The sequence below is a fragment of the Plectropomus leopardus genome, chromosome 9 (genome assembly GCF_026936395.1).
Source record: "Plectropomus leopardus strain MGB_pleo_1.0 chromosome 9, ASM2693639v1, whole genome shotgun sequence".
Classification (NCBI taxonomy): Eukaryota; Metazoa; Chordata; class Actinopteri; order Perciformes; family Serranidae; genus Plectropomus; species Plectropomus leopardus.
In genome coordinates this window covers 16,082,461-16,110,450 of record NC_142184.1, presented here as the reverse complement: position 1 = coordinate 16,110,450, position 27,990 = coordinate 16,082,461, and the positions used below count along the sequence as shown (strand labels likewise).

The 27,990-nt window shown below is 39.1% G+C and overlaps 1 protein-coding gene across 1 annotated transcript; it reads right to left on the bottom strand.

The window, feature by feature from the left end:
• slc9a8 (solute carrier family 9 member 8) lies at positions 1–27,630 on the bottom strand. Its single transcript, XM_042491654.2, has 16 exons — positions 27,299–27,630; positions 25,597–25,778; positions 22,109–22,189; positions 20,225–20,283; positions 11,640–11,723; positions 11,030–11,131; positions 10,790–10,824; positions 9,014–9,157; positions 6,296–6,437; positions 6,099–6,204; positions 5,871–5,987; positions 5,697–5,779; positions 5,475–5,586; positions 4,073–4,293; positions 3,233–3,379; positions 1–1,427 (listed from the first exon to the last, which is right to left on the bottom strand). Exons 1-16 carry the CDS (start codon positions 27,532–27,534, stop codon positions 1,314–1,316), a joined length of 1,965 nt encoding a protein of 654 aa, XP_042347588.1. The 5' UTR covers positions 27,535–27,630; the 3' UTR covers positions 1–1,313.
• Positions 27,631–27,990: the final 360 nt, after the last annotated feature.

The window sequence follows — 27,990 nt, the reverse complement described above, 5'->3', positions numbered from 1 at the left end:
TTCAGGTGTCAATGTTTTTTTATAGGTTTTTTTCTATAATTCTGCAGTGCTCACAGAGCTTGTATAAAAGCCTTTATCCCCAAAACACATAAACATTTCATAAATAAATAGAAAAAAATAGATTAACATTCGCAAGACATTTTTCCCCATTACCCACACATTCACTGGTGCCTATCTTCATTAGGAATCCACAATGAAAAATCACAAAAGCAACGATTCAAGTTCTACTGCATACACAATATAGTGGCTTGAGCCTCCCCAAAGACTGAAAATAAGCACAGAAAAATTCGTTCAGGGAAACCAATCTGGAACTATGATTGGAAAATGAAAGTAATTTTCAATTTTCTGAAGCATCATTATTCTCCTGTAAACCAGGTGTTTCTTTTCAAAATTATTAGTTTCACCCAACATAGTAGTTTTAGCTCTCTGCTGCTTTTCTCTGCTTTGTTGCTGAAGGGGGTAGCGGTAGCATCACTCTGGTATTTTATCTTCATTACATACGTATGAGTATATGTATTAACTCGGAGTCATTAATGCATACAAATGTTTAGACCCCGGGAGAGAATTTAAATTGAGCTCAAAAGGAAGCAATTCAAAGCAGCAACTTGTGGCTTATTACAAATCCCACAGTAGAAATCAAGCCTGTAGCGACATTATGTTGCATCCTTCCTCTGACACAAAGTAAAACTTCCAGCAGACCTTAAATAAGTTGGCATCACATAGAGAAGTACACTACAAAAGTGAAGAGAGAAAGTGAAAAGGTGCTCTAGTATTGCTTTATATAGAAAATGTCCCTCTTGGCTTCCCTGCCGTATTCCCTCCAGACTTAAACCTTTAATAAAGACACACCTGGGAAAAGATTCTCAGGATCAAAATGTCTGATGTGCTGTTCTGCAGTTCAGTAAACTGGAACACACACCTAATCTGATATCCAGTCGGTTTCTTTCGCAAGTAACAATATGGCATTCATATGAGGATATCATTTTCACAGATTTCTTTTTTTTCTGCTTCATTCAGTGTTACAAGTTTTCAAAACCAGTTTTACTGGAACTACACTGTGATTTGACACATTCCGGCCCACTCTGTGTAAAAAAAAACACACACTCTGGGCTCTGACTGAGACTTCTCTGTCACATGAAAGTTGGTGGCAGGTGAACAAACAAGAAGTGCATGTGACTGACACTGAAAAGAGGGCTTGTCTACACACACAGAAAGACAGACAAATGCACACATACATACACACACACTCCCTCAGCCCAGGACACACAATGTCCATTCATTGTTTTCTTACAGACTGAAAGTGCTTGTTCACTTCACAGAAGTTCTGCTTCGTCGTCATCATCCTCGGAGCCTGAGGGTCCCTGGCGAACTTCTTCGTACCACTTGTTGGTCAGAGTCTTCATCTGGATCCGGCCATGTAACAGATCCTGAAAACATAGTTTACACACACAAATCTGCACATCAACACAAATGCGAGAATATACAACAGAAAAATATTCACACAAAGAGGCCTAAGTGCAGACAAAATCACACTTCTTAGAGTAAAGTAGCCCTGCAGCAAAATCCAGTTTGGTGAAGCTCTTAATATTCTGTTTTTGTAAATATTGTGAAAGGCTTTGATTTAACATAATTATCTTACTGAGGTTTTTAAGAGTTTTAAAATTTCCCCCCTGTGAAATTACATAAATTTGTACTTGTGTGTAGCTCAGTTGGTAGAGGGGGCTACATCCTGCAGCCGCAGCTGATTCGATTGCCAACTCAGCCCTTTGCTGCATGCCATCCCCTCACTCTCCCCCTTTTGTGATTAAGCTGTCCTATCAAATAAAGGCAAAGAGCTCAAAAATAATCTTTCAAAAGAATAAAAAATGACTTGTGCACCAGCAATTTGGGCAGAAATGACTGTAAATCATAATTACATAGGCCGCAAGACAAGTGAAGTGATATTAAACAAGGTTTGACATTTTCAATTTTAAAAGTGAAGCTTTGAAGGCGGCAACAATAAGGGTGGCTACAAGATATTTGCTAAATATGCAAAACAATAGACTATAGGGGATATTTACTTAGCCAACAGTAAAACACCATCAAAAACCTTTGTTTCACCACAATGCGACACAATGCTTTTATAAGTTATAGCAAATGTGTTTGTCACCTAGTCAGTGGAGCGTCATTAGTTGTGCTATTCTTCATTAAAAAACAAGTCCAATCAGCCAGATTTGGACATATTCTCTGCTATTTGGTCAGTGAATCAGTTTTTAACAGGGAGGAATAATATAAACAGAAAAGCCACAGTATGCTGAACAAGGCTGCAGGCGACAGGCTCTTTCTGTGGTCTGTCACAGGCACACCTCCAACATGTCATCACGGTAAACAACTTTACTCTGCCTTGCGGTGCAGCACGGCTCAACTGTTTGTAGCCGCTCGCGGCATGGCTTGATGCATCTGATATTTGACGCAGATTTTACAGCTGCTTTTCCCAGACGTTACATCTCAGGTGCAGTGTTCTTTACCAGAGTTGTTGGTCGGCAGGGCTAACTTAGGTGCAACTATTTTAAAAATTGGCATTCCTCACTCCCATATTTTTTGCTTCTAAAACAGATTGCATGAAAATATATATTGCATAAGCCCCAGGTATGTAAGTTACTGCAAAGTTGTTTTCTTCAATTTTACAAATATAAAAACTCAATGCAGTCATTTAATCTTTGAGCACCTAAAACGTGGGCCACAAATACTTGAAGAGATACTTTGCTGATTTTCAACCAGCTTTGTAGCATCACCGTGTGGGTAGTATGTGTAAATAAACTGTGGTAAACTTCCCCCCATCGAACCAGTGCCTAGATTTCCCTACATTGATGCAAAACACATCATGGTGGAGTTTTGCTAGCTCTCTGGGCTGTCGCTTGAACTACAAACTGTACTTCCGCATTTTCGTATTGCGCGCCACCCATGCCGCCACTGCAGACACAGAGGGTATAGAAGCAGATCAAGAGAGAGAACCACCCCTCTCTCTTTCCAGTGCTGATCAAATATAACACAAAGTTATGCTAATGCTCTGCTCTCGCCTAAAGTGTTTTAGGAGACATATTTTAGTGCTGTTTTCAGTTGTAATAGTGAGTTTGTAAACAGGAACTGGGTGCATTACTGCTTCCTGCAGGGTGAAAATGTTAAAATATGTTTAAAGGATTGAAAGCAACAGTGTGTGGCCTCTCAAGTGACTTCTGTCTCTCTCACTTACCTCTTGGGTGAGTCTGCGAGTGAAGAAGGGGTTAAGATATTTAGCATCAAGCCACATAAAGCCCTTTAGATCTTGTCTCTGGTAGATATGAGCCTCATACTCCTCCTCTGTCAGTTCAGATAGGTGCTCTGACTCAATGGTATTACCCTGGTGAGAAGGGAGGAGCAAAAAGAAGTCAGATACATGGAGAGAAAGAAATGAATGGGCCAACAAATGAGGCAGAGGTGACAGAGCTGGAGGAGAGGAGAGGTGCATGTTGCGAAAGGTCAAAATGACAGGAGAGCGGTGGGGGTGATGGAATTGAGATCACACACAGACAGACCAGAGATGAGAGAGCAAAGAGAGGGAATCACATCAAGGTGGTCATGAGAGCCGTAAGGAAAAATAGAAGCCTGACAGATGTAGTGACTGGCATTTATCTTTGGAGGACATCAAATACTGCACACAAAAGTCATGCAAACATACCACCACACACTGCCCATGACCTCATTGGTGGGATGTAGTTCAAAAGAATAATCTATTATCTAGAGTCAGAGCTAAGAGTCAACTGAAATATTCAACATGATGGCTTGTATTCTGGTGTGTCTGGGAAATTGTGTTAATAGGGGTTTATTTGTGCTTGTCTGAGTTTTGCTGTTTCTGAGTGTGCATCTCTGTGATGAGAGTGGTTTGCTCCCTGCTGATTCGGTGTCCTTCACACGAATCAAAATCAACCCTTTGATGTTTTTTTCCCCCCCTGAATAGAACTGTAATGGTCTGATGGCAGATGAGAGGATGGCACAGCAAGTATCAATGCAGTCAACTGCCTGTGTGTACAGATTGAAGTGCTTCAGCCATTACCATTTTCTCTGTCTTGCTGAGATTGATGTCTTTCTTGTTCTTCCGCCGTGACTGGCTTTCCTCAATGTCCATGATGCGAATGAGTGGCATGGTCCCTCCCCCAAGAAGGAGGATGGTGAAGAGAACGATGATGATGGTGGTGGTGCCAATTAGCTGCCGTTTCTCAATGGGCTCCAGGCCCAAATGAAGGCTCAACGCGTAGGGGATGGCACCTCGTAAACCTACCAGACAAGGAAAAGATGAAGGAACAGGACTGTGAAACATGAAAACACACACTTGAAAATATTAGTGTAATATATACACTGGAAACCTCTTCTGGTGATCGAATCAGTCTGGGACAAATTGATCTCTTGTGATGACTATTTTAAACATTATTTTCCTTTACTTCTAATGCAGACTACTATCTAATTGGCATTTGTACAGTATATTACATGAACATAAAGTAATGAGGCTGACAGCTTCCCTATTTACCAAATTTTATCAGCTTTTAAAAAAAAACAGTGCAGCTATTTCATTACGCAGGCATTGAATTCAATCCACCTTGTGAGGGTCAGAGTTTTTTCCACGTATGCATTAATTTTCTGTCTTCATCCCTAGCGGTCATGACCAGTTGCCATAAGCTTCAAGAAAACTATGTTTTTTATTGAGAGAAAATGACTTTTTTCCCCCTGTCATTATTTTAACCTTCACGCACCAGCTTTAGACAGCCAGCTGCAAGCAGACCAGCTACTGTGAGACCAAGTATCATGTGAGTAAAGTTAAAGCAAAATAGAATTACTTTAGTTTAAGCTTTGTCCCCATATGTTCACATGTATTAAGAGACCCAAAATGAACTCTGTAAGTGGGCTATTTGATAAATGTATGAGAATTATTTTAAACAGCATTTGTATTGAATTTATTTCATCCCAACTTTTTAAGACATATTAGCTGTTGATAACTTTAAGTGGTTTCAAATAACCTTTTTTTAATAAAATATCATGCAAACTAAATTCTGGACACTTATATGCTTGATTTACTTTTCTGTTTTTAATTTCTTGTTAAACATGTGTTTGGCTACAATTAATTATTGATTAATGTGCTGATTGTTTTGTCAGTTGATTGATTATTTGTCCCTAAAATGTCACAAAATGGTAAAAAAAAAATGCCCATTTTCCAATGTCTGTCAGTTTACTATCAAATGACACAGAAAAGCAGCAAGTTTTCATATTTGAGAAGCTGGAATTAGAAAATGCTTGCTTGCAAAATGACAAAATACCCTTAACCAATAATCAAAATAGTCAGTTCTGGTTGTTACTACTCTCATTTGCACCCAGTGGCATGCACACAATATTAGGGCAAGATGAGGCTCAGACGCTAACAAAAAGCTGTTGTGACACATCAGACAAAAGGTTCACTATCTCACCACTAAACCACATGATGAACATCATTTTCGGTGTGATCTTGTGGTCTCTAAAAAAGTTCAACAGAAACGACAGAGGGAAGATGTTCACTGCTCGTCCGAGAAGAACCAGGACCTGCAGAGAGAACAACAGCTGTCACTCTGACAATCATGGGAATGAGCAGAGACACCAGTAATTAAACTGACATCAACATGATAACACTTAAAAAATGCAAGAGCACTTACTATGCACCAGATGACGAATGATATTTCAAAGTTATGAGGGAAGCTGAAGATGGAGAGACCAAGAAATGCGAACACACATGTTTCTGGAGAGAAAAATTGCAAAATATAGTGTTGAAAACTTATGATGAGAAAAAAAAAGTAGAAAATTTGAGGTAAAAAACATAATTCACTGACCACACATGAAGGCCACTGTGCGCAGTGTCTGCTGCATGAGGATCTGCGTGACAGGAGACAAGTTGTGATGGGTGTAGTGGGACATCACAATTCCCGCAAACAGGATGGACATTATACCTGCAGATGGAGGGAAAGAATGGCATTAATTAATATTAATTTTAATGTCAAGCATACCAATTTTGGCCTGCAGCCATGGGTATGTGCCTCTGTATGTATGTGTGCACCCACCAGACAGTTTGATGCCTTCTGCCAGGCCATAGGGAAGGTACGCAAAGATTATCATCATACCAAACTCCAGTGAAGGGGTCTTCCTCAGATCAAAGTGTTTTAAAAACTAATCAGTAAGTTAGGGAATTTAACATGATGAAAACACACACAAAGATTGCTCACACACACATGCTCACACACTAAATAAGTCTGGATACAAGAGCTGAGATGAGTCCAGTGAGGGTTCCCAACGCAGCAGAGCCAAAAAACATTTTCAGGAAATAACCAAGGGCTTGCAAAAAAGTCTCCCAGCCTGTTACCATGGAGTTATCTGAGCGGGAAAAGAACCCCTCCGCTGTGCTGTAAAACAAATTAGACAAATTAAGCCACAATATTAGAGCTATGCTTCCTGTGTTGTAGTAATACCTCTACCGGACCCTTGAGGGCAGCAAAACTCCACCACTGAATCCTACAAACTCACAGCACATGAGAGATTTTCTGTGTTAGATTAGCGTGTGTGCAGAGTTTGTAATCCTGCCATCAAAATCCTGTTTGCTGAACAGAGGTCGCCTACAATGTATCACCCCAGTGGCTTTACAAAAACAACAACATGAAGTAATTTACTGTATTTTGGCCACACACGGCATACATCGGGTTACTATAGAGCGACAATAATTTGTTTCTAAATGTCAAATGTAAATCATCAGACTTCGAAGTGTAGCGTGACTTACAGGAAACACGAGACACATAAAGGGCTCAAGCTTTTACTCCACAACATCTGTGATGTTTTTTTAAAAATACAAATACATAAAATTCTCCCACTTTATATTTTTTGGATTAACCTTAATTTTGATTTATCATTGACTTTGCATCCAAAAATTATTTTTAATGTTTAATATTTATTGCTGTAGTAGGAACACAGGTAGTCAATTTAATTGTATCCATTTAATCCTCTCTATAATAACAGTTATTCAGACAAACAGCCAGGTAGCAGAGTGAAATTAATTATCTGATGTCTGAATCTGATTATACTTATTAACAAGCTCCCAAGCAAAGGTGTTAGCTGTGTGGTTGTTATAAACGACTGGGCCAAATTGTAAAGCAGCCTTCTAAGAAAGCCAGTCCGTGAGGTGCCAACAACTAGCAAACTGCCAGGCCTGTTCAGCCTATCCATTATTCATGCATTCATTTACTCTACGAGGGCATGCGGACACTTGAGATCACTTTGCACATTTGGCTGGTTGTGAGTAGGACAGATAAGGCAGCAATAAAGTGAGTACAGACACAGCAGATAGGATGACAACGGTGATGCAGACAAACAAGGGAATCCTGCCAACTGCCTGCTTCCGTCAAACTTGTCTGTCAAGATTTAGACTGTATGTTGGTGTGGCCACCAGCTTGTTGATACAGGACAAACAATTCTTGGTGATACTGGAGTAATACTTTGAATAGATCGTCCCCTGTAACTGCAGAAAGTTTGGTGACAGTTGTGCTGAAACATACTGGCAGCCCCCCCCCCCTCATTACTGGAAGTTTCTGTTATGACATGAAAACATTCCAACAACAGTCGTCATTTGTGAATCCACATGGGTCAGATCACTATTTTAAGTCCCCGCTTTTGGACTACACATTTAGCAGATTTTGACAGGTGGAGTGTAGGCAGACATCTTCCAACAGTGGAACCCCACCTGCTTTTTGCTGATCACCCTAAGCAAGAAAGTGAGTAGGAGTAAAAAACTAGTGACCTATTTCACTGACTGAGACACACCCTTTGTGGCAAAGCCATGGTTTCAAATTCAGAGGATGTGGGTACATGTTTATCATTTACAATTCTGTAAAACTAGTGTCTCACTGTTTGTGTGTCTGAGAAGTGTACTGCACTGGAGCAGATAATTGCACCCTGAGGTAATGATAAGCCCTTTCAGCAGCATATGACAAAATAAGCATAAAAAATATTTCAAAAATCCTTAAAAAAAACAAAAAAACACAACCATGTGTTTACATTGAGCTATTTAAGAATTTCATCTGGCTACAAGTAAGTCTGAGAGACTGCATTACAGAAGGCAAATTGAACTGCCTTTAGGATTAACTTTAAGATTTTACTTATTACTTTTAAGCCTGTCATGGCCTTGCCCCAGAATATATAGTCGAACTGCTGCCCCTGTACCGACCAATGCGCAACCTGAGATCCTCAGGCAGGAAAATGTTGACTGTCCTCACCTCACCTTTGAAGACTTAAGGCGACTGTACTTTAGCTATTAGGGCTGCTCAAATGTAGAACGACCTGCCTGATGAGCTGTGGTTTGCTATATCATTATCTTCTTTTGAATCACCTTTGAAGAATTATTTTTATCGAAAGGTATTCCGACAATCTTATCTTTTAAATAGTTTGTAGGTCTATCTTTATCTGAAGTGCACTCTTTGTGTACAGCATACTCAGTAATTTACACTGTACCTTACTCCTGACATTACACTTACCTCTTGCACTGCTCTGTATGATTTTAAATTTAGCCTTTTTTTCATATTTTACTTTTGTATTTTATTATTATACAGTGTATATTACATTTTATTATGTGTAAAGCACTTTGGTTTTGGTAAGTGCTATATAAATACATTATTATTTATTATTGTTTATTATTATTACTGTAAATACTATGTTTGTCCAATTCTTAGAATAGAGCTAACATACTAAAGAAAGTATGTTGTTGAGTCATAAAGGCCTCCTCACAATTAATGACATATAACGGCTTCTTTATAGTATTTACAATGTGTTCCTATGCGTGCAACATTTTGCGCAGCAGTGATAACATCTGTATATGGTCCTAAGGGTTGCTGGTGCTGAAAAACTGTGTAAACATGAATGGGCAAATGTAAATATTTGAATGTTTTTCCCTGAGGAATAAGCTTGCCTTGAGGGATTGGACAGAGACTCTTACTTTGTGAGAACAATGGAGACAGCATCATTGAGGATGCTCTCACCAAACACCAGCATGTTGAGGACCGGGTCCACGTTGAGGGCATTAAAGATGGCGATGGTAGCCACAGGGTCCACAGCTGAGATCAGTGAGCCAAAGGCAAAGCTACAGCAAGGGAGTGAAAATGAAATATACAGTTGTGATAAGAGTCTTTCATAGACATTAATGTACTTAAAAATAATTAAGAAACCAACACAACTGGGCAACAAAGGGACATAACTTGTGTATGTACAAGGTCAGAGAAAGGCACACAGGAAATATGTCACATACAAAGAAGCACATGTGTTTGCTAAACCAGCACATTCCAGCAAATTATTATAATTAAAATTGCCATGATTTTTGGAGAACACACAAATCCTGTCCCAAAATATTCGGGCTTTGTACAAAGATGTATATCTCATTGAAATTTAGCTAAAATTCCACAATGCATTTATGAATTGTATCAAATAGGATGCACCTATAACTATGTGATAAACAATTCTGTGTAAGCACTATGAAACTGGATAAAAAAAAAACTTATTAATGAAATTTGATTTTAGATGTACTGGGGGAGAGGTGTTGCCGACATGTCTTTGAAAAAGCACAATCCTTTTTAATTCTTTAACTCATTATATTTTTGTCTCATAATTTGTGCAAATAAGTTTTGTTTGACCAGGTTCCAAGTTTTCCTGATAACAAACAGTAACAGAGAGACAAATGAGACTAGGAACACATCCTGAACAATGGAAAAAAAGAGGCAAAAGTCCTGCCTGAACACAAGGCACACTCACACTCATGCTGACTGTGCAGCAGTTAAGATAAACATGTATGCACTATAGCAACGCTAAGCGTCTCTTAAAAGAACACAAGGGTGTGAAGTAGTGCAGTGCTTGTATTTGTCATCTCTGACAGCTGGGTTATCCTGTCCAGGACTCACTCTTAGTTCAACCTTTAAGATTCTGATGGCTTGGTTCTTTACGGAGTATTTCACTGCTGGATAGATACACTTTTCATAAAACTTGGCTGTCTATGCAGTAGAAAGATACAAATCTATTGAAACTGGTGCTACATTATCAGAGAAAACTCAGGGGGTAGAATACCTACAACTATCAGAATGCACTGTGCTAAACCAGACCACTAAATGCTTCCGCTGACAAATGGCAAAACGCAAACTGAGCTGTTTTTCAGTAGAAAGCAATACAGCGCTGGCTGATGACTAACAATCTTAAATAACGGTTTAACTGTGAGCAAAAATATGTTTCTAAAAACATTTGAGGCAAAAAATAGTTTCTGCAGTAACAGAATCTTGCTTCATATTTGGCCCGGACTGGCTAGTTTTACTGTTTGATCTGAGTTTAAGAGAGAGAGGAATGACTTGCTCTCTGTCTTGATCCACTTCTATACTCGTTGTGTATGTGGTGGCACACATACCAAAATGTGATAAGAAGGGAGATTTGGGTGTTGGTGAGATGGAGGAAAGTTTACCAAAATTTATTTACACACTCTCCCCACATTGTTATGGTACAAAGCTAATTGAAAATCAGCAATGTATCCCTTTTAGGTAGAATGAAGGAGTCAGTGTTTGATGCTATAATGAAGTACTAATTACTAATTTCCCTTGAAGTCATTTTGGACAGAAAAGAAAGTTTCTTTGTGTGACAGCCTACAGGTACAAAAGTTAAATCCCTAGAGTTATTTCTGTATTATTTTGATACAGAGATGCAAGAAGCACATTGCGAGTGGAACACCAAGACTCACCTATCAGTCATTGACATCTTATAGATCACATCAGCCTGAGAAGAAAAGACATACAAACACAGACACACATTCTTGCAGGCCTCTTCAACAATGCAGAGATATTTATGTCAAACAATGTGCAACTATACTGTTATCACAACTCTGAACTCTCTGAAGATATTTCAGCAAGACATGTTAACAAGTTCACGCTCTTTCTCTGGCAGCGGCAGAGCTCCTGACAGATACCACTTTGATGCTCACCTGCCCAAGGAAATAGATACCTCCTCCAACTATGAATGCAGAAATTGCGGTGCCGATCACAGCAAAGAGAGTAATGGAGCCAATGTTCTGGAAGAAGTTACCCTGAACATACATGGACACACAGTTTAAGTATTCATGGGGCTCAGTAGCATGACATTTGAAGTTACATGGTGTTACATAACATGTAGCAAGCATTAAAATGAAAAGTAGGGCACAGTACAGGTACAGAGGAAATAGGCATCATTTCACTTTGAGCAATGGAGCGTAACAGATCTATAAATAATCTCATATAATAAATAATAAAATGTTATAAGCCACCTTTTGGCATTTGCCAGTCCTCAGTTATAATAATATATGACAATTGTGACAATACAAAAATAACATAAGTGACAGAGAGCAGAGCTGCTTGTGCTTTTATGCTTTCATGTCATTGTCAGAAAAAGTGAAAGTCGCCGGTTAATTTTTTGACTCAGTTTACAGTCAATTATATTGCGCTGCATTTTCAAAGCACAATTTAAGTCCTGAAAAGTATGTTAGGATTTTTTATGATGCTATGGTCTTACACTTTGAGCTGTGTAAACTCCGTCTTGTGCACACACATCGGCCATACCTTGTGTAAAGAGTATCCAGATTCGAAGATGATGGGTGGCAGCAGCAAAAGGAAGAACATGTTGGGTCGGAACATTTCCTCTTCCTGTTCAAGAAGGACAAGGACAAGGTTACATACATACAACCCACAGTAAATGGACTTGCATTTGTAGAGTGCTTTCATAGTCAAGTGCTTTTACCATAGATTTATAATAATAGACAGATAATAGATGCCCAAAAAAAGGTTTCTAGCTTCCAGGTTTACTTTCACGGTACGTGGGCCACTGAATATGTGCAATAGTGTTTGTCCCACTGTCTCCGCTCGCAAGCTCATGCTTGGCTCATGGACCTCACATTGTAATGAAGTTACAGATTTTTAAATCACTTTTCTCAGCTTGAAGAAAGTTTTACAAATATAACATCACCATAGATCAAAAAATCATAACAGAAAGCATCATATCACAACTTGCTTGCACTTCAAGGTGTCAATAGTTTTACAGGTGTGTCTTTTAGAATGATGACTTATGGGGAAAATGCTTTTTGGGCCATGGGATGTTTTTGTTGTCCACTGGAAAAAATTGTCAGCTAGGTTAGGAGTCTTTTTTGGGGGCCTGACTTTTACACAGAGCCACATTTACCCATTCAAACACATATTCACAAACCAGTGGCCAAAGCTAGCATAAAACATGCCACCTTCTCAACAAAATTCATATGGACTTTCATACGCAATTTGAGATTAAGTATTTTGCCAAAGAATACTTTGACATGTTGGTGAAGCAGGCGCCCCATATACAGAGGCTGCGTCCTTGTTGTAGTGGGTTCAGTTACGGTCTTTTCCCCTCTCTCCCCCTTTCACGCTTGAACTGTCCTGTCAAATAAAGGCAAAACTAGGGTCCCTGTAACTTAAGGTAAGTGAGATTTAAGATTCTTTGAAGATTTCTTTTAGTGCCTCTCTGAATTAAATTTAGGACCAGTTTTACAAATTATGGTGTTAAAAGGCAAAATGCCAACTAGCTAGGAGCTGAAAGTGGTGAAAACATTCAGAAATCATTTCCTGTTAAAATAAATTACAAATTACAGTCAACAGGGAACATTTAAAATGAAAACTAAACATGCCAACAGGAGTTTTTAAAAACACATTCTGTCATCGTTAAATATGAGCAAATCATGTGGGTGTGACTGAAAGATAACACATGTGCTTGTGATTGCTACGCAGTCCTTAACAAAACTTTGTACCATTCATCTGACTGATGAAGGCAAGGGATCATCAGCTGACCTAATACTTAAATACTTAGTCATGGAAGAGGGGTAAGGGTTATGAGGAAAGCCATGCCTGTTAGTAACAGTCCTCTATCTGACAAAACAATTTTGAATGTTGACTTCAGGATGACACACAAACACACACACACGCACACACACACACACGCACACACGCACACACACACGCACACACACACACACACACACACACACACACACACACACACACGCACACACACACACACACACACACACACACACACACACACACACACACACATGTCATGTGCTCATCAGGGGGAATGCCCGCCTGCCAGCCAATTCATGCATTCAAATACTATTACTGACATGCTTTTTTTTGCACACATGCTGTAAGAGGACACGTAAATGTATGTGTATTTCTTTAAAAAAAATCTCTGACTCTCTCACATGCACACACAGTATCACAGCACAGAGTATCTCAGTAACCATAGCTCTCTGATTATTTCAGTGATATAATGAAATCATTGTTGCTTCTCAGCTAAATGGGCCAGCCTCCAAGATCGGGCGTAGGCATCATGTGCCCATGCATTACGCTCTGGCTGCCAATGTGTCTGTGCATGATGTGCCATGTGTTCTTGTGTAAGCCAGTATGTACGTGAGTGTGTGTAAGTGTACGTGTGTGTGTCCTGTGCATAATCCACATTAGTAATGTAAAAGTCAATATATGGTATGCATTAGTGTTCAGAGGGATGATCTATTTCTGGGCGGTGGTTGAAAGTGCAGTTGTGTCTGTCAGAAAGATGGAAGAGGGCAAGCCCATATTTACTCCATCCAGTCAACAATCATTGTTTTATGAGAACTGGTTTCGACAGCTGATAGAGCCTGACTCAAGCAGATGGACATGGAGACAATTACTTTCTTAAGAACCTATTTATTTCTGCAAATACTGCCGAGTTATGATTTGCTGATAGATTAGCTATGAATAGCTGCTGAGAGGTGAGCCAGATCCGAGCGAGCATGATTTACTTTCTTCCAACAAGAACATTTCTTTAACATCCATTATTTGACATACAATGCCACAATTTGAACACAAAGTGTAGCTGGTGAAATTAAGTGCTCAAAAAGGGCAAAGCTGGCAATTCATCAACAACATGAAGACATGACTGGCTTTATAATCACCTCAATTCATAGTTTGTTTTTCCCATCTAGCCAATTATTAATGGTTATGACCCAAAGGGGCATGATGTGATCAGCAAATGAGATAAGGCAACAGCACATTGTTTAATTAAAGACCCTGCGCAGACTTATGGCTGTAAAGTTGGTCAATTTGGCTCTGACAATATATTCAATGACACTAACCAACACTATTCTGGCTACAAGCTCTAAAAATAGGTCAGGCATAGAGGATATATACACGATGTATGCTGAAGTAAAAGGCTATGCTCCTGCTTACTTTGTCTTATTATGCATTCAAATTTCAGGAAAAGTAGGCCGACAAGGACTGCTTCCAGATTACCACTATTTCTTGACATTTACTCCAGGGCAGGTGAAAGGTCAAGAATGAATATTAACACCGTAGACACAAGAAGAACTACCATGCATGTACTATAATCTGACATCTACAGCTGTGCACCTGCATGCAGGCCTGCAAGCCTGTTTCACTGCTTCATACTGGAGTTACTACAAGCGCACACAGATTTTGCATATGCACATCCACACAAATTTTAAAAAGCAGATGTCATCGAGCTAGTGCTTTTAAAACTGGTTGTTGTGCCAGGCAAACAATTGAGTATCTGCTAACACCAAATCCTGATCCAACATTTGTATTTACTGGATAATGCAGCTGCCCAGTGCACACTTCAAGTACTTAATTATCAATCAAGTAATTAAAACGAATCCAGTGTATATGCTTAGCAGTTTAATAGCACTGCAAGGTAAAACAAGAACAAATGTCTGCATCTAAACATTTACTTAAGGGTTTTTCATTTTATATTTCCAAAATAACAATGTAAACAATCTAAAAAATATTTTATAAGGCCCTTATCACAATACCACTTTGTGCAACTTTTTTTTAAAGTCTTTAAATTCAACTTAAAGTGGAGTAGCAGCTTCAATTATATGAAATAAAAAGTTTCTACTTATTGGAGAAGCAGCATAACAATAAAACCGCAAATTGTGCTCTCTGTTTACAACACCTGAATGATTGCGGATGTAAACAAACGATCAAGCAAGCCGCATGCTCCTAATAACAGATCCTGATCAATAAAAAAATGCCTTGATTGGTTTATATCTGATCTGATTGGGACATCCCTACCCAAAGATATACAATCTTAATTAGAGAAAACAAACAAAAGCAGCAATTCATTGCATTTGAGAATTTAAACCAACAAATAAAAGGCTAAATAATCGATTAATTATTAAGTCGATAGAATTAAGTTGTTGGTGATTGTTGGTGATTTTTAAATGTTGAGTGACTGATTGCTTCAGCACTACATTTTAGGTCAGAATGCACCAAACCAACCTCATCCTGACACCATGAGGATGAGATGTGGCCTAAGAGGGCAAAGCATTATGAGACTTTGCAAACACTGGTATTGATAGACGGCAGAGAAATATATGTTGTGAGAGCAGGAGAGATGAAATGGATAAAATCAGAGAGCAGAGGATGGGCATACTCTAGGGAAGTGCTGAGACAGAGCTTAAACTAAATGAGAAAAGATGAATGCCAAAGATGAAGGGAGCTCAGTTGAAAAGAGGGTCGACAGATAACAGAGAAATACGAGCGGGAACGACACAGAGACCTTCGCTCAGAGTACAGGCTCCCTAGAGGCTCGGCTTTGACACACAGTGACATCACCACATGGGAAAAAGGCCCCTGAAACCACAATTAAAACCGTTCTCCCTGTGTCGCTCTCTCCACGGCGTGGGAGAGATCTATTAAAAGTACGAGCTGCCCTTTGGGGCTTAAAACACACCACTGAGGCCACTAAGGAAAAATGAGGCAACTGAATACAGTGCAGAGGAAAAACTAAATTATTATCTGGAGTGCACTGTAGATGCAAATATATTCACCTATGTATCTCTCTCTGTGCCTGGGAGACAAATTGCTGCTGGCGTGTTACTTCTTACCAGCATGCTATTTCTTCTACAATCTGTGTCAGAGCACAGGGGAGAGATGGGCAGATGAGAGAAAGGGAAAAGCAGCGAACAGTACTCGAAATGCACATGAGGGAAAAGCCTCTTTTTGCTGGATTGCAGGGAGAGGACTGAAAATAGAGGGGTAGCAAAAAGCAAAGAAAGCAGATTGAGGGTGAAAGGCCAGGGTAAAGCCAGTGATGACAGGATGCTGCTGCCTGAGGGGTTAGTACACCCTTGGCGGTTTGTGGGGCAGTCCCGGAGGCTTGCTAAATCACCCAAGTGGGCCAGCTTTAGAAGCACTATAGTGGGAGAAGATGGCGCCAGTGTTAAAGGTAGCTCCTAGCATGAGGATGCATATAGTTTAAACCTGAGAAAAGAGCTAGTGATTGAAAAAAACAACAACACATGCATGGTTTCAACAGCTTAAGGCTACTTTTTAAGAATTCTTCAAGCGACTCGGGATAGGTTTTACGATCAAATTTATATATAATTTAATTTATAATAACAAAAACTGAAAATAAAAACCACCCCAAAAACGTTTTCACAGAGTTGAGTACAATTTTTGCCCAAATGTTTATTGTAACATTAAATGTTCCATTTTTTGGTTCAGTAAAAACATTAGATCTGGTTGAATTGGGAAATACCTAGCATTTATTGATAAGTTTCATTACTGATTTTGTGTTTTCACTGCTTTTATTCCCATCACGAAGAGACTGGGGAGAGGGATTCGGTAAATTAATTAAAAAAAAAAGATGTTACTAATTATTTTAAGATTAAAATGCAATGTGAGAAAAAGGCAATTCCCAAAATCGTATTTTCCATGTCTTTTTGCATTTGCAGACTTTTCAAAGACTGATTTAAGACAGTTAAATACCAATTTCTGCTTCTTTTTTTTTTAGATAAATGACTTCAATGTCTTTTAAGAAGGGATCTGCAAAAACCCTGAACATGCATTCCATTGGCTGTGGTGGTAAAACATGGACCTGTTAGTAAGTGCACTGTATGCACAGTTTCAAAAGAGTTGCAGTTGAAAAAAAGGATGTTGACAGAATCACAGTTTAGCCACTGGCTGTGTTACTTACTGAACAGGTTACATGGTGCATCCTGCTCTTAGGGGCTCTCTAAAAAACAAATAGGTCAGACATAATGGATTTGCATCACGGCCTGGGTCTCCAAAGGCCTACAAACCACTTAGCATATCCGTGCTACTGCAAAGAAACCGCTGCATATCACTGTAATTTCATTAGGCTCTACTCACACAGTTTTTATATAGCTGTGTAGCGATTACAGGTCATGAAGGCACTGTCTACTACAGTACTGTGCAAAAGATTTAGGACCCCATTGACTTGTTGTTTTAGCAAAGCTGTGATGAGAAAAGAAAAAAAATTATATATATATACATATATATATATATATACATGAACTCTTGGGCAGACTACTTTGAAGTTTTCCTAAATAATCTTCAGGTATATTATATTGTACCAAGACTGCTTCAGCACTTCCAAGAGCTTTTCTTTAGACATAGGCTCCTTTTTACTCCTTTCTGTGTCAAGGTGATCCCACACTGCTTCTATAATGTTCACATCTGGTCTCTGCAGAGGTTGCTCCATCACTGTCAGTGTTTTATCAGTTGTTTTATCAGTTTTTTTTTATATGATATCACTGCATGAGCAGTGTGCTTGGGATAATTTTCATGCTGAAAAGTTAACCCATTTCCAATCTGACATATTGCAGAAGGAATGGCATGTTGTATTAAAATTTGTTGGTACATTTCAGCAATAATCAATATTGAGCTTGTCTTGAATATAACCAGGGGTTACACACCAGATGATTAGAAAAATAGTTGTTTGTAAATCTCATATTGTCTGCCTAAGAGAGTTCAAAACATGTTAAGCGCAAAGGGGGGTCACACTAAATACTTGTAAATTTAGTAAATTGAAGTTGTTTTATGCTGAAATATTTGTGTTTTAATACTCTTTACATATTTCCTGTATGTCCTGGTTGTATTTTAGTGAAGCGACTACTGTGAAATAAATATGTATGATCATTTTAACCTAGCTAAAGTAACAAAGTATAAGGTAGCCTAAGACTTTTGTGCAGTACTTTGTTTCTGGACAGGTGAGCAGGTCTGCTTGCTGTGAGTTAAAGACAAACACAGAGATAGCAGTCTAGAGATTCACAGGACAGGAACAGAGAGGGGAAAGGGGCTCCGGGGGCTCTGGTTACCAGTGCCGATGACTCAGCAACACCCTGGGGCCCCCAGGCTAAAAAACAATGGGCCCCAGTGTGCAAGAAACATTGACACAACCTGTCCTCTTTTCTGCCCTCCCCCTCACTCTGCATCTCTCTCTCTACATCTCTCGTTCATTCGCTCTCTCTCTCACTGGCAGAGAACAAGGAATTTTAATTAAGGGCTGTGAGAACCAGAAGAAAAAAAGGAGGGCTCACAGGGACACAGAGGGAAAGATAGCAAGCAAAGAATGGTGTGTGCCACTGTGGGTAGGTAACAGTGTGGAGATAGAGAGATGAGATTTGTGTTGAAAAACAGTGGCCAGGAAATGACTGACTGAGCAAAAAGAACAGTACAGAAAGAGAGACGAAAGTCTACAGCACAAGGATTACAGATGTTTATTGGGTTGAGGAGTGGGTGGGGAGTTCCCCAGCTATACAATCTGAGCTTGATGCATCACATTTTCAATCATCAAAACTTCAGTAATGCAGATATTTTTCCTCCACCTTTAAAATTGCAGTTGATATAAAGAATGCAGTGGGTGTAACTCTTTAGTTTAAGGGTCATTTGCAGCTATTTTGTCATGCATTGCATATGCAATTGATTTTGATTGAAGGGTGTATGGTGAGCAGAGGAATTTGACTTACCGATGCATTAAGAGCACTGGATACAGCATTTGAGGTAGGGCTCTGTTAATTCCTCTGAAAGTTGCTCAGTAGCGCATGAAGCCAAAAATGCTATTTTTTGTGGTATGAAATTACCCCCATCTTCTACATAATGGGGCCCATAGAACCTGCTCACTATAGACTTACAACAGCCAAGTGCAGCTAAACTTCCAGTTTAGCGCTCTGCTAACTTGAATGGGGATAACCTTATGTAATCTTGCTGCTCTTCTAGACCTATGAAATGTTATCAGACCAAACCCAATAGTGATACAAGTCACTTCAAGGAACTTTAACGCTCAAAACACTGTATCCACTGATTTACAGAAGTCTCTTTCACCATGCCAGTCTATGGGATCGGAATCGTGTGACGGTGTAATTCCTCTCTGGCCACTACAAAAATTGGCCTCAAAGCCTGATGCTGTTCCTGGGGGCTTGGTTTTGTCCTGTGCTCAATGACAAAATGCATTATGGTGTTACATTTACCCCTAGAATCCAAACTACTAAAGCATATTAGATGCCCTGACAGAGAGAGCTTTGAAAACGCTACTGACATCATTATAGTTTGAAACTCCAGAGTTGCATTGTATTCTGGATGGTCGAGAACACAGAATTTTGAAAACTATGACACATGCACCCATAGTACCATCCTGATAGGGTCTTATCGCAGTTTTGAGCCAAAACAGTATAGCTGGGCCTGCATACTTTGTGTGCCAAATTTTCTTTGAAATGACTCCCAGTCTGTTTTTCCTCCCCCTTGACCCCCTTATACTGCTACTGTTACTATCAGTAACATTTTCATCTCTTTGTCAGTTCAAGCTATAATCACTGGTCTTACTTTACAACAACCTCCATTATTTTCTGACTAAGCAATAAACAGCAGATTAGAGGATCGACTTCCTGTTTACATTGGCATGTGAATGCCCAGTATACATCAATGGTCATGTGATATGCGGGTGTTTTAGCATGGCCAGAAATGATCTCTATAACATGCTAAACGCTTGTGTGTATTGAGTAGGGCTGCCCCTTGAATGTCTCAGATTCAAAATCATCAGTCGGGAACCCTCAGTCAAATGAGACTGCTTCAAGTCAAGCTGTCGTTTTTTTTGTGTGTGCAGTGTAGCCTACGTCTGGGGATGTTTTGGTCCCGCAATTTTGCTGCAGAGTGATTGCTTTTGACTTTCACATTACTCTTTGCAGCTGTGGACATGCAGGCAGCGGCACGGAGGGAGACGGACCATTAATTCTGCATTTACTGTGAGCAAGTGTTGTGACCAGTGCAGTGTGGACACAAAGAGCTGTGATACAGGGTATGAACAAGAAGTCAAACTATACCTTCCAGTTGGCCAGTTCCTGGAACTCTATGATCTTAATGAAGCCTCCCATTAGTATCCCTGAAGAGAGAAAAGAGACGTGAAAAACAATACCTCTGTTTAAATTTTTCATTACCTCATATGAAAATTTCAATACAACCAGAACACAGATGGAGAATAAACCTGAGGCAAATTGCTATTTTTATGGCTTAAACAAATGGATGCATGGCAAATGTCCACCATGGTTCAGGGATAAATTAGATACGACAAGTGTAAAGGGGCTATTGTCTTAGTTTTGTCTTTGAGAAAAGACCCCTCAGGCCTTCAGCTCTCTTGTTACAAAGCCCAGCAGAACAATAATTAAAAAGGTTGAGGAAAACACAGACACGAAAAGGGCAGGAAAAGGGGGGGATAAGACAGAAAAAGAAATCAAGCATTGGCATCAAAGCACTGTATAAGACCCAGATATACAGGCAGATGGAAGGGGAAAGCGCAGAGGAAAACACACAATGAGTAAAAGGGAAAGAGGAAGTGATGAGGAAGGAAGAGCAGTCCTTCCTGATCTGTGAGCAGAGTGTTATCTCTCGTCAGCAGAGCCCCTTGCTCCAAACAGTGAGACAAGCTCTGTCTGCTGTGCAGCATGGAGGTCAGGCAAGAGAAAAAGGGCTTCAGGGTCAAGACAGATGTGTGTCATGTGTGAGATTTAGAGAGTGTAACAGCACAAATGTGTAAAGAGGAGACAATGGAAGACTTTATAGGAAAAAGGATTAACCTGAAGTGACATCACACAAGCAGGAAAATAAATCTTTTTAAAATATTGGGTTAGCCTTTGCTCATAGAGGAAAACTATTTTAGTACCTTAAATAGACCTAGCAATAATGTTTAAGAGTTTCTTTGCCTGGGACCTGACCTTGGAATCTGCCCACACCGTTCAAGGACCAATTCTAAATTTTTATTATATGTTAATAATATTTAAATTTGGTTTTATTTTCCCACTTGCCCAGCGTTTTTGAAACATATCAGAATCAAACTCTTTTCAAACATAATGTCAACAGCCTGGCATTCATAGAGGAAGAGATGGAACGTAGGGAGGAAATGAAACATATGTGATGGCAAACAAAAATGCCATATTAGAGCTATGTTACATCAACAGCTTCAGAAACTGAATTTGTGGTTAGGTTACATTTATTTAACACAAAAAGTCCATGACTCCCAAAACTTTTGATAATTTTTACTAATTCTATAACTTTTCTAGGCCTGGAAAATGTGATTGTGAAATTCTATTATTTTTCCAGATTTGCCATGACTTTTGAAAAGCGTTCATTGTGCCAAAACCCATGAGGAGCAATAACAGCAATGGCGAGCATTACAGAAAAGACTTGACACTGCTTTTTAGGTTGACTTTCTTTGAACAGAGAACCCCAGTAATTTAAAACCTCTGAAAACAAGTGTATTGGCACAGCTATGCACCATGGTGGAGTTAAAATGCCGTTAGATTCAGGTGGATACATTGGCCCCCCCCACAGAAATGAGTTGGAGTGAATGCAATTTCAGACTACAGATGAAAAGGGAATGTAATGAGTTGGCAATTCTGTCTGATCTTGGGCAAGACATTTTTTGGACACACAAAATGTGTGCGAGAAAAAAACCCAAGGAAAAGCAGTGGACAAAAAAGATGTACATGAGAACATGCATCAAATTCATTATTTATACGTGCTCTAAAACAAGCAAAAGCAGAGTATTCCCTAAAACCTCCAGTCACTCTCAACATTTGTGTGCTGCTGTACTCAAACTGTCTCCGCCTCTTAAAAAAACAGGATTTCCCAGAGAGCTCGAAAACACAGAAACGTTATACATTCCTAGACCCAGCCTGTGCAGAGCAACATGTTACATAAAATGTACTCACCAAGAGACACGACAGCCACGCTCTCTGGAAGAAAATGCAGTTTGAACTTGATAAGCAGGTGCACCAATATGATGCAGATACCTGGGGAAAACAAAGAACACTGAATGAATATTTAGAACAAATTCATCCATGACCCGAACATCATGTCGCACCAACTCAGATCAGCCCAAAAATAGCCCCCACATCATAAAGTGTTAGGATCTTTTCTCTGGCTGCTTTCCTTCACACAAACTACTGAAGACAGGACAGGGATTTCTATGAAAAATGATATAGATCTATCTTTATTTCCTCAAATCAAAAAGTCTAAATGGATACTTGAATTAAAATTATGAAAATATTTTATGCAGATGGTTTCAAATACACTTGCTTGGTATAAATATGACTACAAAGCTTGACATTTAAAATCATAGTTCTGAGACTGTAAATAAAGATATTTGCCCCCAGTTATAAAATAAAATTAGGTTGTGATAGTATGGTAGGCAACCATGTATATCAATGTGCTAAATCAGTGCATATTTGCATAATTATGATGACAGACCCCGCAGCCACAATGAAGTAAAGTAAACGGCATTTGATACATACAGCAGAAATGCAGCGCAGCAAATGAAATCACAAGACACAAGTGTATGCAACACTGAAGCCAGCAAAGGCCATTTCTTTAAATCTGGGCTGTTTTGTAATGAGGGAGATGTTAAATTCAGGCCTAATTAAAGCACATAAGGTAAATAATGATAATATGGTTTCCCTGAAGTGCTAATTAGGACTAATGTGCAGTTTCTATATTACAGTTTGAGGTGACCTCTCATTTAGTGATCTATACCATCTCAGTCAAACCACTGATCAGATATTTTAGAAGACAAATATGATTTTCTGCATTTTGTGCCTCACAACCAGTCAAATGCTTGCTACGCTGAAACATCTAGTTAAAGACTAAGTAACAGGCTTATATGTCTATAAACTAGTAACCTTATGCATGATTTATGGCACTATCTTGGTACATACCCTCTCAGTGGTAAGCATGTGACTCAAACTGCAGTGAACTTAAGTGCATAATGGCCACTTTGTGTCTGAAGAAGCCCTTCCTGACCTTACACATTCTGTAGAAATGTGTAACCACATCCTTTCCTTTAACCACTTCCTTCATCCTGAATCATCACCCAGACATCTGATTTAATGAACCACTAGCTGAGCTTTTATCCTCCATTACTAGCTGGGTGAGGTCTAAGTTATATATATATTGTATGAACCAAAATTATCATAGTACCCATTGTGGATTAGGGTTGGGCCGGTGTGAAAATTTTCAAACCAGTTTGATATTAGGCCAAACACTGAACCAGACCAGTTTACCATTTTACATGGTCAATTTTACCACATGATTCAGTTTCTGTTCCTCAGTGGAACATAATGACACTGTGTCCTAACAGAAAGTCTAATAATCACCTTGCATAGTGTAACACTGGAGCCCCCGGTCCACACTGAATCCATTAAATATGCACTTCTGTCACTTGATGTAAACAAACCACATGACATTAGCCATCAGCAGCGTGCTGGTTATCAGACCGGAGAGGTAAACACTTAAAAGATGGGAGAGTAGCCTACTTGCTATGTTCCAATGTTTGTGATGTTCACTTTTAAACCAGAAAAAAAAAACACGTTTTATGTTGGAATATTTGCTGGAAATTAAATACAATATAGTAAACAGCAGGCACCATTTGCCTATCTTGTTTTTAGCAATGGTCATATACCTTAGCAGAAACTGTCAGCTTCCCAGCGACCTCCCTCCAACCAGCTGTATTTGTTTAGGTTTTTTTGTAGTGAAAAAAACATAGATTTCATATGAATAATTTCTCATCAAACAGCCAGTCCTTTTCCACTGCGGTGCTTTCAAAGCAAGCATCAAATATAAGTAGAAACATAGGGTCCAAGTAAAGTTCAGCTCAGGGCAGTGCCTGCATTCAGTAAGGACAGTACTTTTGTCAGCTTTAAATCCAAAATGTCATATAGGTGCAGTTTTAATCTTTTTAAGAGAAAATCTTCATGTCACCATGTCTCTCGTCACCAAAAAGTAAACAAACAGCGTGACTTCATTGTGTTTATGTGCTTTGAGGTAGTGAAGTGGAAACCACATGGAACCAACAAAGAAAATGGGGTGCATTTCAGTGTGAAGAGCGTTTAAACAAGAGGTTGATAGCTGTTTAAGTGGCTTAAAAATAGCTTTACCTGACTTGTTATCAGGGTTTATGCAACAAAATAATATTTTTTAACTAATCTAGGTCAATCTACATGGACAGCAATTAAAATTATTACCATATTACACTTTACATGTGATCAAAATAAGTAATAAAAAATGTTCTTGATATTAACCAAACATTGACTTTTGCCTGCCATGTTTATGCATTTATGGTGTTAAGTTGACAACTGGTGTTGTAAAATTGTTGCCAAGTTGTTTTTCTGACGTGAGAGGCTGTTCATGTGAAATTCCCCCAGCAGGAAAGTCTTCATTCCAATTGTTCCACCATCAGGTGAATGCAACATGAATGAAGTAGCTTCTGCTAACGTAACATACTGGATCAAAGCGGGGATAATGATAGAACGTTCATTGGCTTTTGATGGTGCGCTTTCCCTAGTTGGGTCGCTGACCTGTGTGAATTACTACGCGATAGAGTCCATTCTCGGCTCTGAAAAATCATGTTTGATACACTCCGACTCATGTCGCGAGGAGTCTGCTCTCTTCATACACTTGTCGATTTGAGTGTGTACCCCCATACACTTACAAATTTCTGAGCCAACTTGCCATGCAAACTGGCAGCAACTTGTGCTGATTGGCGTGGACTAGGACTGAGTTGTCAAGATTGTGAATCCTATAGCAAATCCTGTCTTGCAGTGTATCCCTAGCTTTAAGGATGTTTCCTTTAAACATCCCACCCATTCATATAATGACCTTTTCTCCCTGTTGAGGCAAGAAGGTACAGGTTACACCACGCCAGCACTGACAGGCTCAGGAAGAGCTTCGACCCGCAGGCCACAAGAATCCTAAATGATGGCCTGGCTTAACCCCCTCCCCCCATAGACAAATATTCACTACTACTACAGTGTTTTAAATGCACAACTAATGGACGTGACTGATTAGATTTTACTGACATTGTATATTGATGATTTCCTGTGACAATGTGATTGATTGGCCGATTTCTTTATTTCCTTCTTCCTTCCTTTCCTATTTTTGTGATGCTCATTTTAATTTCATTTTTTTCTTAATAGGTTTATGTTATGCACCAATACTCCAAAGCTGATTACTTGTATGTCAAAACCTTCTTGGCAATAAACCTGATTCTGATTCTAGTCCTGTATGCTCAGAAGGACGGTAGAGTAGATTCCTCTTGTATAACAATGAGAGTGAGGAGTGTCTAATGACAGTAACAGATCGCAACACAAAATGAGGCAGAAAAGGCTGAGATATTCAGGAATGTTGCAACAGAGAGACAACCAACCAATAACCAACAGGCTGAAGAATATGGTCAACCCGCTGGACTGCTCTTCTTCTTGGGCTTTGACCCCTGTCTGCACAGGCAGAATGGGTTTGGCAGTTGGGGGTGCCGGGGTCGTCGGCTTAACAGCATGTGTTGTAGAGTGGAGGGTCTTGTTGCTGTAGTTATCAGTGTCATTGGACTTGCTGTAAGGAGAGAGGAAAAAAAGTGTGTTGCTGTGATAAATTCAATAGATAGATTGATAGATCGATATATATATATATATATATATATATATATATATATATATATATATATATATATATCGGCCTTATGTTTAAAGCTGTATTGAAAAATTCAGTGTTATTATAAGACAGCAGAGACACCTTAGTTGGACACAGTATCGCTTAGTTTAACTCCTAACTTCTCACAAAATGTTTTATATTAATATAAAGGTAGTATTTGTGTAAATTAGTAATTTTTGGATGTTATAGCATCTTACTTTGCTCCTCACTTACTTTAGTTTTCAGTTTTATAACCATAGGTGTAGATTTTAGGGGATAATATGATAATATGATAAGTTACGTTCACATGGATCTTGTGTTTACAACATGGGAAGTCATGGACAGCTCGCAGAAAACATCCACTTACAACAGGGTTCTTACAGCTTAAGGCAAGGTAGGTATGAGACATTTTAGGGCTATTTTAATGCCACTCTCGCAATTAAGATTAAGACCAGTTTTCTGATAACCAAAATTGAAGAGAGACAATTTTATTTTGCCCAAATGTGTATTGTACCATTAAACATGATTTTTTTGTGAAAAGGTTAGATTATGTATGCTAAATGTTGGGAAAAAGCAACCCTTTTTAGAGTGGAACACATGGAAGACAATGAGCATAATATATTTTTACAACATCAATATGAAAAAAAAAAGATGTTACCTTTTATTTTGAAATTTTACAATGCAACTTAAGAAATAAATATTCATAAAATCCTGCTTTCCATGCCTGGGCATTTATAAGACTTTTGACAGATTAATCTATGTCAATTTAATACCAGTTAAGGCCTTATTTTTAGATTAATGAATTCAATACCTATTGGGACTTTTTAATGAGCCACGGGAACCCTGTATAAGGTTGTGAATACCACAAGAGGGGAACACTCATATGAACTCCTCACACGAATATGATAAACATGATAAAATACAGCAAAAAAAAGGACTTTAGTTTAGACATAATTAAATAAATCAATTGAGAAAAGTCACAAATTGACACATAAAACTTCACCAGAATACAGATATTCAGTGTTTGACACACAATATTCTGGCAGAGCCCCCCATTTCACATGATCCCCCTTCAATGTTCAAACAAAACCTACGAACTTGGTTAGACTTTAACTTCTAACCAACCTACATAGACTTAAATTAAGGGACATTTAGAAACGTGTGATGAGATTTAGAGGTGATTAAGGCATTGTTTTTGTATAAAGCCAAGGTGGTACCCCATAATGTTATTTAACCACTTTTTCTGTTTTATTTTGTACCACTTAAATACAGCCGTGCGCTAACTTAGCAACGTGTCTTTTTGATGTTCTTAGCCATTTTGAGGTTGATTGAAAACCTGTTTAGGAACATTACGAACATTATAAAGCTATTGCTAGCCAGCAAACGTTTGACTAGGCTAAGTTACTCAAAGAACATCTAAATGAGTATATGTTGCCTGATACCTGACAGACTGTCCATCCTTTTGTGGGTCGACTGAATCGTGTCCATCTTTATCACGTTTTATAGATGTTTGCTGGTTTTCAGCTGGAGAATCTTTATGGCTCACATCCCCTCCTCGGTCGTCATCTCTCTCGCGCAGGTCCAACGGCTTTTTGCTCTCGGCTCGCTCTGGCACGCACGGGTTTATGAATAACAGCAAAAAGGAAAACAATAAAACTATGTGGTTAACGCCCCTCATTCTCAAACCAGAGCGTTTAAACACAAAAACGTTTTTTAACAAACGACACTGTAAGTCCCATGTCGACAGCTACATGTTATCCTGTTGACATCACAATTTCACTTCCTGGTTAAGCTTCCTCGTCGGGAATTGTAGTTTATTACGTTGTATGGACGACCTAACAGAATTGCGAATAAACAAACGAACGCAGTCTGATGCAACTGTTGTCTAATATATATATGTATACATGTCTGTTGCAGTGGATAAAATTCATTTCAATTATGTAAACAAACTGTCGATGGCTACCAGTAATTTTGTCTCCCCTTTACGCAGTGTACCCTACTCAATTTCCCATGAGCCATTGTAGTGTAGCGTCAGCCGTCCACTCGATGTTTCACTGGCATTGTAGTCACTTGCAGATGTCGGGGTTCACTTAAAACAAATGCCACCATGAAAAGGGAAAAGTCATATTAGGTC